This window comes from Myotis brandtii, unplaced genomic scaffold (genome assembly GCF_000412655.1).
Source record: "Myotis brandtii unplaced genomic scaffold, ASM41265v1 scaffold212, whole genome shotgun sequence".
Classification (NCBI taxonomy): Eukaryota; Metazoa; Chordata; class Mammalia; order Chiroptera; family Vespertilionidae; genus Myotis; species Myotis brandtii.
The window spans coordinates 664351-676948 of record NW_005357931.1 but is presented as its reverse complement, the minus strand read 5'-3'; the positions used below and the strand labels follow the sequence as shown (position 1 = coordinate 676948).

General features: G+C 40.3%; 1 protein-coding gene across 1 annotated transcript in view; it reads left to right on the top strand.

Annotated features, from left to right (window-relative positions):
- The window catches only part of KATNAL2 (katanin p60 subunit A-like 2), a 66709-nt gene extending 55895 nt beyond the window's left edge, over nt 1–10814 (top strand). The window contains exons 14-16 of the mRNA XM_005865734.2: nt 8807–8969; nt 10051–10153; nt 10658–10814. Of these exons, the coding sequence (XP_005865796.2) occupies nt 8807–8969; nt 10051–10153; nt 10658–10797 (406 nt within the window). The 3' untranslated portion in view covers nt 10798–10814. The remainder of the gene's footprint in view (nt 1–8806; nt 8970–10050; nt 10154–10657) is intronic.
- Nucleotides 10815–12598: the final 1784 nt, after the last annotated feature.

Genomic DNA, 12598 nt, shown 5'->3' with positions numbered 1-12598 from the left:
TATGAAAAGTTCCAAACACCAAAGAAGACAAAAAAGCACAATGAACCCACTGTTGCCTAGTTTTAGTAACGAACAATCTTGCCCAATGATTTCATCTATTCCTACCCCACTTTGTTTGCTGAATACCTTAAATTACATCCCAGATTGTTATTTCTCACATATATACTTCAGTGTACATCTTTTAAAAATAAGGACAGTTTCTTACATTACCACAATGCCAATATCACCCTTAACAAAATTAATATTAATTCCTTAATATTACCTAATACTCAGTTTATATTCAGATTTCCCACATTGTTCTACAAATGTTTTCATAATTGATTTACTAAACTGATATCCAAACAAGGCTTGCATTTTGTAATTGGTTGTTCTCTTAAGTCTCTTTTAATCTTGAACAGACACACCCCCCTTTCCCCTCCTCGAATTTGCCATTGACTTGACCGCCAGGGAGATTATCTTGTAAGAGGTCTAAACTTCCTGAATTTGGCTCATTGTATTCTCATGATAGTATTTAGCTTCTTTTCCTTACCCCTATAATTACACTAGACTAAAAGTTAGATTGATTAGATTCAGGATCAATATAAAATTTTGGCAAACATACTTCATAGGTGATGCTGTGTACATCATATTGCATTGCATCTAGAGAAAGATAATGTCATGTTGTCTAGCTTTGGGTGATGCCAAGATGGATCAGTGGATTCAGTTGTACAGTTCCCGTCAATGGTTTTAGCATCCATTGATGACCTTTGCCTGCATCACTTATTTTACTAGGGGTCTGATTCTATTGTTTCTTCTGATAGATAGCTGGGATTATTCTCTATAATAGAACTTTCTCTCATCTAATAGGGTTATTTGGTTACCCTGAAATATATTTCATACTAGAAAAGCAGGATTCTTTTGCTTTGATTTTTAAAGCTTTTAAAAAAATATATATATATTTTTTATTGTTTTCAGAAAGGAAGGGAGAGAGAGATAGAAACATCAATGATAAGAGAGAATCATTGATCGGCTGCCTCTTGCATGCCCCCTACTGGGGATTGAGCCGGCAACCTCGGCATGTGCCCTTGTCTGGAATCGAACCCGGGACCCTTCAGCCTGCAGGCCAATGCTCTATCCACTGAGCCAAACCAGCTAGGGCTCTCTTTGATTTTTAGAGTCATGAGTTGGTGTCCTAGCAACCTCCAGTGGTAACCAATGAGCAATGATATTGTATAGATATAAGTTGTCACATGCTCCACAATTAAACTCCCAAGGATTTTTAAAAGAATTCCATAGAATAACTGAACTTGGTTTACTTACACAAAAGGAAACACATTTTTCTGTATCTTGATTTTTTTTTCTTAATAAAATATTCTGGAGATCTTGACAAATAAACACAGGAAATTCTTCCTTACTTTCTTTTTAGCTGCATATGTGCCATTTAGTGCATACGGTAATCTATCCCAATCACCTAATGATAGGCATTTAGGTTATTCCTACTCTTTTGCTCTTAGAAATAGTGCTGCTATGAGTAATGGTGTGCATATATCACTTTGTGTATTTGGCAGTGTATCTTTGTGGTAGGTTCCTGGAAGTAGAATTGTTGGGTCAAAGGGTTAATGTGCATAAAATTATAGTAGAGATTGCCAAATTTCCCTCTATAGAGGTTGTACATTTTGTATTCCCACTAGTGTCCTGCTTTCATTACTTAACATTATAGTAAGAACATTTCCAATGTCATTCAATAATCCTTGAAAATTGGATTTTGTAATGGCTGCCCAAAATTCCCACTTGTAAATATACCACAGTTTAGTTAATCATTTCTTCCCTGTTGAACATATATGATGTTCCCAACTTTTCTCTATTATAAATAACAATGAAACAAACTTTTTTGAAAAAAATCTGACAAAAATCTGGTTATTATTTTAGAATAGATTTCTAGAAGTAGAATTACTATATCAAAAGGTATAGATGTTTTTTAAGTTCCTTGCTATATATTGTCTAAGTGCTTCTTTAAGGAAGTAGAGTATTTTTATCAAGAATATTAAAACAAACTTTGTATTGGCTTCAGTCTTAGGTGAGGGAGTAAACTTATCTAATTCAAGCAGTCTGTCCCTCTGGGGGAAATAATTAAATCATATCAACATTGAAAAAACCCAATCCTTGGGAATGCAGACTGGTGCAGCCACTGTGGAGAACAGTATGGAGCTTCCTCAAAAAACTAAAAATGGAACTCCCATTTGACCCAGTGATCCCACTACTAGGTATCTGGTGTTCCTACCCTCACAATTTATTACATTCTTTATTTGATCTTTTATAAGATATTATTTTCTTCCAAAGTGTCTGTTAGATGAAAGAATTCTGTTCATCGTGCATGTTCAGAGACTAATAGAAGAGATGTTCAAACCTTAAACACTTCCAGCTCCTCCAGAATGAGCTCGCTGCTGGCAGAGCTGTTAGTCGGAAGAACCACCACCTTCTGCACAGTGCCCCGATCTAAGTCAGAGAAAGAACAAGGAGATGTTACAAGTCCTGTTTTGAAAGGGTGAGAAAGACACTTAGACATAAGATTACTGGCTAACAAACCAATGGACATGGACAACAGGGGGATGGGAGCATGAGTGTGCGGGGCGGGGGGGAGAGGTTGGGGGTTAATGGGGGAGATGAGGACACATTTGTAATACCTTAACTAATAAAAAAAAAGAAGAAAAAACCCAATCCTAAGATCCCCAAAGAAATTCTTTACATATCTATATCTATAACTATATCTATATCTATATCTATATCTATATCTATTTTTTTTTTTTAACCAGAGAAGAAGGGAGAAGGATAGAGAGATAGAAACATCAATGAATAGACAGAATCATCAATTGGCTGCCTCCTGCATGCCCCCCCACTAAGGGTCGAGCCCGCCACCTGGGCATGTGCCCTGACCTGGAATCGAACTGTGACCTACTGGTTCCCAGGTTGATGCTCAACCATTGACCCATGCCACCAGGGCCCCAAAGAAATTTTCTACAGTTGGGTAGTGGTAGTTCTCATCTGTAGCACCTTTCAAGGCACTGGCTATCCTTTACTGCTTGTTAACTTACTAGTTTCCCTAGACCAGTGATGGCGAACCTTTTGAGCTCGGTGTGTCAGCATTTTGAAAAACCCTAACTTAACTCTGGTGCCGTGTCACATATAGAAATTTTTTGATATTTGCAACCATAGTAAAACAACTTATATTTTATTTATTTTATACTAGAGGCCCAATGCACGAAATTCGTGCAAGAATAGGTCTTCCTTCCCCCAGCTGCCGGCACCAGCTTCCCTCTGGCACCTGGGACCCAGGCTTCCCTCACAGCTCCGCTCCGGCTTTGTCCTTCCGGACATCAGATCTAATTATCATATTGTGCTTTTATTATTATAGATATTTAAATGCCATTTAACAAAGAAAAATCAACCAAAAAAATGAGTTTGTGTGTCGCCATCACTGCCCTAGACAAACCCATTTTGTCTCCAAGGAGCAGTCATCCTCCCCTTCTCAGCAATGAGAGGGCATGCAGCGCCTTTGCTTATTCAGTGCTTCTCCTCCGAGGAGCACCTTCCTGATCTATAGCATCACAGGGAGGACAAGGAGGAAGTGAGAATAACAGCTCACCAGTATCATTTGATGTGTAAGTAAGTGGTGAGAAGGATAACAAATGTTGCATTGTTAATATTACCACTTAAAGTAACAGCCATGTAAGAAATGTTTAGTGAGCACAATTAGGACTAATTTGGCCTGTCAAGATTGTTGAGTATTCAGAAACTTAGGCCTGGGAGTCTGGAGGGAAACAAAATACTGAACAAGGCCATTAAGGCAAATGCCATCTTTAGCTATCTATTTAACTTGATGGTAGTTTGTACAAATAAGGTGTGAAAATTGTATGTGTGGAGTATGTTGCAATTCATCTTTTCCTTGCTATTTGCAAAAGGGCCAGAGATTTCACTGTCTCTTTTAAAAAGTAGACACCTGGTATGACCAAACTCTAGATTAAAAACACCCCTCCCCCCAATTCCTAATATTTAGAAGAGAGCATGAACTCAAAGAGATTATTGCTCTGGGAATGGGAAGAAACGTACCTATATAAACCACTCCTTCCCATATGAATTCACTCCTTTCTGGTATGATATTTCTGTAGAAGTGTATACATGTGATTGCAGAGCTCAGCAGACATAACCCAGTTCTTTCCACCATAACTCCATGCATCCCCTGGGCTCCAGGGAGGAGCTGGCCCCAGTAGGAAATGCAGGTAGGAGTTAGCTTATGCAGGGCTCACTGTGGGAGACAAGGTAACCTTCAATGCTTTATTCATCAGCTCCCCATCACCTACCAAAGAATACAATTCCTTAACCTGCTCCTCAAGGATTGCCACGACCACTCACTTCATGTTGGTTATGGATATACTGAGAAGACTTTGCTTACAAAACTTTGCCTTTCTCTGACCATGCTGAGATACTTTGAACTGAATATGTTTGAACTATTGAATGAACGAACTAGAATTATGTTTGGTTTCCAAATTCTGTAAAATTTGGAGTGATCTCTGCCCCAGGAGCCACATGGTTTAACAGGGAGATAAACCAAAGGGCTGAGGAAGGCTCCAGAAGGTTTGGTGCAGGAGCCCAAGTGCTCAGGTGCAAGGCCCTGGAGCTCATGTAAACTGTCCAGGTGCCAGTGGCTTTGCCACCTTGTGTATAGCAGTGGGCATAGGTTTAGTGACCAGGCTCTGAAGTCTGTGAACCTTCTCTGTATCTCACATGTCATGCTCACTGGCTGCTGCTATTATTATTATTATTATTATTATTATTATTGCTTAAAGTATTACTCACTGGCTGCTTTTGACCTTTGAAGTGATGGAAGCACCAGATAACCAAAATAAAGAAGACATGAGGACAGAATAACTAGTCAAAATCAAAGTGTATGAGCGAAAAGGAATGTTTTCTGGTTGCCACAAGTTAAATTTTTTCTTATAAATATATTGGCATAAAGAATAATTCCTGGGTACATTCCATTTGTCCTTTGTTTCCTCCCTTGTATGGTTATATTATTATTGATGTCATTAAAAGTGCATTCATCAGGCCTAGCTGTCAGAGAGTTGCACTTATTTGGTGCCCACAGGCAGTTTTGAGGTAAATTTCTTGCTTTAGGGCATTAGCTGATCAATACCGACATCTATAGTGAGGGATTGTTTTCCCACCTCCCTCTGCATGAAATCACTCTGGACGGAGTGGGGAGTCTAAGAGAAGGTGCCCTTACAGACCCTTCCTTCTGCATCCCTGCCTTTTCAGGAGGGGCAGCCTCCTAGGTCCAAGGAAAGGCCTTGGAAGGAACATGGCAGCTTCTGATCACCCCTATCCCTGCTGTTTTTTCAGCTTATTCACTCTTCCTTCCTGGTTTTCAGACTGAGAATCTCAAGTCTTATTTTGTCTTTGAAGTTTATGGGACCAACATTCCTTCACTTCAAGACCAAAACCTTCCTGTTATTGCCTTTATTTACTTATAAGCAGGAGTTTGTCTTATTCATTTCTGTAATTGGAGACTTAGCAGGGACAATACACTTGACAGGTGGTTAATATTGCTGAACTGAACTAATTCCTAAAATGTGAGTTTGTTTCTTTTGTTCAATAAAAGGCCTCCCCCCACTCACCTCACCTTCCCCGCCCACCAATTCAGCTCTTAGCAGGGACAATACACTTGACAGGTGGTTAATATTGCTGAACTGAACTAATTCCTAAAACGTGAGTTTTTTTCTTTTGTTTAATAAAAGGCATCCTTCTGCCCTCTCTGCCTTTCCTCCCCCCACTCACCTCACCTTCCCCTCCCACCAATTCAGCCGCATTTCTCTGCTGTCTAAATCACACAGGTATTCCACCAGCTTCATGTTCTTGGAGACATGTCTTCTAGAGCCTTCTTACCAACTCTAAGCTGAACTGGTTGTTCTCCTCACCCAGTATGTAGGGGAGACCCTGGGACCTCACCTCATCCTCCTGGAAAGCTCCTTCTCTCTGTGTCAGACCATCCGTTTCTTGGATCCCATGTGGCCTTTGGTTTGGTTTACTGTCTCCCTTTGGTCCTTCAGTACTTTCCTGATAAAGGGTATATGGGAGGTAAATTATTTTAGGCTTTGCTTGTTGAAAATACTTTTATTCTATCTAACAACTAAATTAATTGTTTGATCAAGATTTCTCCTCAGAATTTTGAAGGCATTATTTTCCTTTCTTTAATTAGCACATGCTACTGATGAGAAGTCTTATTCTTAATCCTTTGTATGTAACCTGTATTTTTCTCTCTGGAAGCTCTTATGATCCTCTCTTTGTTCTCAGGGTTCTGAGATTTCACCATCATGTGACTTGGGAGTCTCCTAGCAGTGACTGTGGTGACAGCAGTTACTGAGGCACAGGCTCCAGAGTCTCACTCTTTAGGTTCAAATCCAGTGCCACCACTCAACTAGCTTTCTGACCTCTGTGCCTCAGTTTCCTCATCTTGAAATGGAGATGATAATAGTACCTACCTCATAGGGTTTTCATGAGAATTAAAAAAATTAATATCTGTAAAAAGCTAAAAACAGTGTTATTTAAGCATTATCTTTTATTAATATTCAAATATGAAAAAATGATCTCTTAGAGTTCTGTGAAGTTTCTTGACCCTGTGCCTTGAGTATGAATGTTGGTTTGGAGAGGGGGGATGGTTGTACAGGGGAAGATGTGGCTGAGTCTCTGATGTGAGACGAATTTCAACAGGGTGAGGCTGACAAAGAAATAGGTAACTGCTATTGCTGGTAAGACACCCCTGGACTATGGATTCTCAGCTCAGGATTGGAAGAATAACAGGGAAAGGAAAGACAATCTTTGAAGAAATCTGGTCACTCCAATTTAGAATTCAGATATGCTCCCTGGAAAGGTATTTTTGTTTTTCAGTTTATAAGGAAGTATCATGACATAGATTCAGAATGACAGAAAAATGGGAGGATGCTTTGGAGATTCTCGGTGTCTTTATGAATGAGAAATATCTGGTGATGATGCTGTCATTGTTAGTCTTCATTAACGGTTAAGCTGGACCAACACAGGCATTTCCTAATTACTATATTAGGAAGTCAAACAATTATTTACCCTTCTAGCAATTGAAATTTTAACATATAAAGTATTCATGGACTTATACTCAAAATGCTCTATTGATAATAGGAACGACAATTCAGGGTAATTCAAGAGCCCCAGTTAATGAGGGAAAGTTCTACATTAAATAATAACTCCAAATAATTCATTTAGAATAAAAATTTTTGAAATCATCATTTTGTACCACTCTCATGCAATAATTGATTTGAAGACCATTAAGAGATGCTAAAACCACCAGTTGAAAGGGAGGGGGAAAGGAGTATTCACATGGTGCCAAAGTATTGTACATAGAATACTTACTATTTACAAAGAGGCTTCCATTACAATGGACAGATATGCTATCAACAGATGATCCTACTATTCAAACTCCACATCACTAATAGTGAGATAAGCCAGCACGTGGATCCCAATATAATAAACATATTTGCCAAAAAATCTTTATCCTGATTCTAATAACTAAGCTTTTAGGTCTGACTTCCATCTAAGAGAATAGGGGATAGAGGAACCAGGAACATGATACCATGAGGAAAACATCAAGCCAATCCAGAATGTGGAACATTTTACAACTAGCCTTATCTTTTCAAAAAGGGGCCAGGACAAGGAGACTGGTCTACATTATGATATTTAGGAGATATAACCATAAGTAATGCATGATCCTTGATTGGATTTTGGTTGAAAAAACTATGAAAGATATTTTTGGCATGATGGGCAAAATTTTAATAAGGAATGAGCATTAGACATACTATGCCATCAATGTTAATTCTGTCAGGTGTCCTAATAGCATTGTAGCTATGTAAGAAAATGTCCTTTGCAGGGGGAGAGGGGAGACTGCCAGCAGAAGCATTTAGGGGTGTGATTTCATGTCATGATGTAATTTACTCTGAAATAATTTAGTTAGATAAATTGATATGAAGCAGGTTATGGCAAAATGTTAACTGTTGTTGAATCAAGATGGTAGGTACATGGATATTCATTGTTTTATTCTACTTTTCTATTTGTTTGAAAAATTTCTATTAAGAAATTTAGGGAAATGGCCTGCAGATGCAAAGTTGTGTACATCTGACCTGACAGTGTTTTCGAAGGAACACGAGTGAGTGTGTCAAGGGCCACATTTGCTTTGGGCACCCTGGAAGGAGCATTTGCTCTGTGCGTTCACCACAGCAATGGCGTGAGATAGTCATTCGCTCCAGAATATAGGAGAGTTCTGGAAGAATTAATGTGCTTCCCAGAGTGCCCACGTTATCGTCAGGAATGATTTACTCACTGGAGGGGTCAGATTGAATGATTCACGTTATGACTGCAATGGAAACGCTCCTTGTTTGGTTGCTAGTGAGATTCTCTCCCCCCAAATCAAGTCACTTAAAATTACCTCCTTTACGTAAGTTTTTTTTTTTTAAGGATGTATTTTCTTTTCTTTTTTTTTTAAGCAAACATCATAAAGTAGTTGTCCTATCCATTCAGGCACCGATGTAGAGGGAGAGTTAAAAATTTTTTTTTAAGGATGTATTTTCTTTTCTTTTTTTTTTTAAGCAAACAACATAAAGTAGTTGTCCTATCCATTCAGGCATCGATGTAGAGTTAAAATGCTGAATTGCTTCCTGCAGTGCAAAATTGTTCTTAAATTGACCTTGTTGCTTAGGAAGTGAGTTCACAGCCCCAACCAGTTCCTTCGTTTCTGACGTGATTTCAGGGAACTGGACTGTGCCATGTTACGCCGCCTGGAGAAGAGGATTCTGGTTGACCTCCCCAGCCAGGAGGCCAGGAAAGCCATGATCCACCACTGGCTGCCCCCTGTGAGCAAGAGCAGAGCGCTGGAGCTGCACACAGAGCTGGAGTACGGCACGCTGAGCCAGGTAAGCCGCCCTGGAGAGGCATCGTAGGCCAAGCAGCCACCACGTGACCGCCTTCTCGGCAGGGTCTTCTCATGAGCTGCTCGGAGCCTCTTCCTTGAGTCACTTAGAAATGATCCAAGCTCCCCAACAATGCAACGGGCCTCTTCTTCATGAAAGAATGAGCTCTTTGTCACTCGGAAATATTCAAGCAGGGAGAAGCAATATGATATAGTAAAAATAGCACAGGGTTTAGACCTGGAGAACCTATGTCAAATCCTTGCCCTGTCAGCTGCTTACTATCTGTGTGACCTCAGGGGAGTCACTTATTCTCTGAGCCTCAGCCTTTCCATCTGTAACAGCGGTTCTCAACCTGTGGGTCGCGACCCCTTTTGGGGTCGAACGACCCTTTCACAGGGGTCGCCTAAGACCATCGGAAAACACATATATAATTACATATTGTTTTTTTGATTAATCACTATGCTTTAATTATGTTCAATTTGTAACAATGAAATTGGGGGTCACCACAACATGAGGAACTGTATTAAAGGGTCGCGGCATTAGGAAGGTTGAGAACCACTGATCTATAAGGTGGGTAACAGATATGCCACAAAGGATTACTGTGATGATTAAAAGAGACGTCTTTTACAAATCCAAAAGCTCTAGGTGCATATCTGTTGCCTTCATTGTCACTGCTATCATTGCCTTCTCTGAGTGGACACTTGAACTTGATGTTCACTGAGGTTCCTCTAAGGCAGCTTATGGTCTTATTTGCAAGAACAAAAATGTCCACTTAAATTTGATCATCCTTGGATTTGGCACAAGGGCCCCATTAGACTAACATGGGTGGTCTAGTCTTCACCATCTTATAGCATATATTTGGAGGGGAATTAGGAAGTTGTTGCCCAGCTTCTTAGGTTATCCAAACATGTTAGAGACCTCTCTTTCCCCAAGCATTGTCTATCTGGGAATCTTTGTACAGTGTCCATGTGGGGCAGATCCAGAATCTAAACAGGGGCTCTGACATACTGGGTCCTGACCAGAAGGATGTGATCACCACCAACATTCTGCCTGCTGACCAATGGCTGGTTTGGGGCTCTTTCAGGAGACTGAGGGCTACTCAGGCTCAGACATTAAGCTGGTCTGCAGGGAAGCAGCTATGCGGCCTGTGAGGAAGATCTTCAATGCACTTGAAGATCACCAGTCAGGTAAAGCTGGGACCACAGCCAAGGTGCTCTGGGAGGGAAATCTGTTTAAAAATCCAACTTTCACCAGCAGGTGGAGCCTTGTGCCCGTTCTTGGGGGCTCTTTACTCTTGCACACAATCTTGGTCTCTCTTTCCTGCACTCACTCAACTCCTTCCTCCTCTGGTGTTGTTTTGGATCCACTTTGCCCCAGATGATAAACTCCTTAGGGCTCGGGCTTTTATTTCTCTGGCACACGATGATGTTGGGCTGGATCCACTGCGGCACTATATAAATATTAAATAAAACTTTGATGATACATTTAAATCACATATTTTTGTCTGGACTTCAGGGGCTGAGTTGTACATTAAAGAATTTTCATCTGAGCCCTCTTTAGTGTTGACTTTTCTGCATTAACCATTAAGAATGTTGCATTATGCATTGTCTTGAAAGAAGGTCTATTAGCATTTCAAGAGCATTGATCACCATAAGGTCGATTGTTATGCTGTTACTGTTGTTTTTATCTAGAGAGTAGCGATTTACCTGGGATCCAGCTGGGCACAGTGACCACTGCTGACTTTTTGGATGTGTTAGCTCACACCAAGCCTTCAGCAAAGAATCTGACTCAGAGATACTCAGCCTGGCAAAGTGAGTTTGAATCTGTTTGAAATCACATTGACCCTGACCTGTCCACAAAGACAACCACAGAGGCCTTCTGCTTTATTAGTGTAAGTGGAAGAACATAATGATTGGAATAAGAAGAGAAAATCATTCTTGAAGACTGAATTAATTTGGACAACTGTATTGCTTTAGAAATGAGATATTTTCATTAATTTTTCATAATTGATGTCAGCAAAATATTAAAGATTTCAATTACAGTGAGATGTGCTATTAGGTCATACAATGGAGACTTTTCTTACAATTAAACTCTGTAAAATTTTGAAGAATAATCTGTTGCTGTGTTCCTCATTTGTGACTGGGATTTTCCTTTTGATGGAAAGAAAAATGTAGTTAGGAAAAGTGTGTTGGAATGCAGGGGGTGGTTCTGAGATGGGGAGCCAATTGGAAGCTAAGCTTGATATAGATCATCTGACCTACAGACAATTCAAGGGTGGAGAAGGACGGGAACAGGAAAGGAAATGCAGGGTCTATTTCTTTTGACAATATTCTGAATTTCATCAGCTCTCAGTACTTCTGACCTCAACCAGTTTTATCAGCAGCAAACCCCTAGCAGAATAGGCCTCACTTGGAAATGTCACTCCATCTCTAGAGACCGCTGCTTGGAGTCTAGAGCTAACATCAGTGGTGACTAGCACACCACCACCACTAGCTACCAGTTTGAACATTTTGAGTTCTGACCCCTAATAACATCTTTTGACTTTACTGTGTGTGCTGCCCGTCTCTCCCCATTACACAGCACCTCGTTGGATCCAAAGCTTCGGCTGGAGTATCTGAGCTTCTAGAACAGTCATCCCCAGTCTCCCTGCTCTTAGGCTCCTCCATCTCTCCATATGGGTCATGAACAGCTAGAAGCATCTCCCTCAGAAACCCCCATTTGAGAAGCATCCACTTTCAACTCCTGATAAATTCTGAAGGCTTCCACTAATAACATCATCCCCACCCCCAACTAGAACTTATCTACAGTAAGTCACCATCTTTTCCTTGCCTTGTTTCATCATCCCTGCAAGACAGGCTCTTCCTCCAAAGAAAAACTTCCAGTAAATGGGACATTTGGATAGGTAAATATTCCAAAGGACTTTGTTTACCCTTTTAAGCAAAAACAAAGCATGAGGGGGGACATTATTTTGAGTAGAATATTCTCAAATGTCTCTTAAAATGCACTAATGGGAAACTGTAGTCAAATTTAAAATATACCATACGTAACAAATTCGAAGTAAACAAAAAGAAATTTTACCATAGGATATGCTAAAAAATACTTCATTATCATTAGCTATTACCCTATGCCGCACTAGTGATATCTGAGGCATAGGTCTCTGAACTAAATGGCCGCAGGCTGCTAACTGTTCAATTTCCAACATCTGCTTCCTGTGCTTTTGGGTTATTTCCTTGGTCAGGCTGCCAGCTGACATTTCTTGTAGCTGGTAGTCCATTTGCTTGTGGCTACTTGTCCTTTCTGATTTCATAAAATCCCAATTAGCTGGATCCACTATTGTTAATTTGTTGTGGTTGGAAAGTAGATAAGTTTGCGTTGTATGTGTATCTAACAGTGAACACATAAAGGGCAGGACACTCTTGTGGACATCCTTTGTAACCATATTTGGGCCCTTTTAGCTTACGGCTGCCCGTTCCTGACTCCTCTCAGGATTACGTGTGGTTTTGCCATCCCTCACAGTAAAGACACCCAATCTTCTTCCACTTCCAGAACCCTACACACAGTCCACTGTGTACCGAACACATCTCCACATCCTTCCTCCATTCCTTTTAAGAATCTCCAAGTTCATCTTGTAA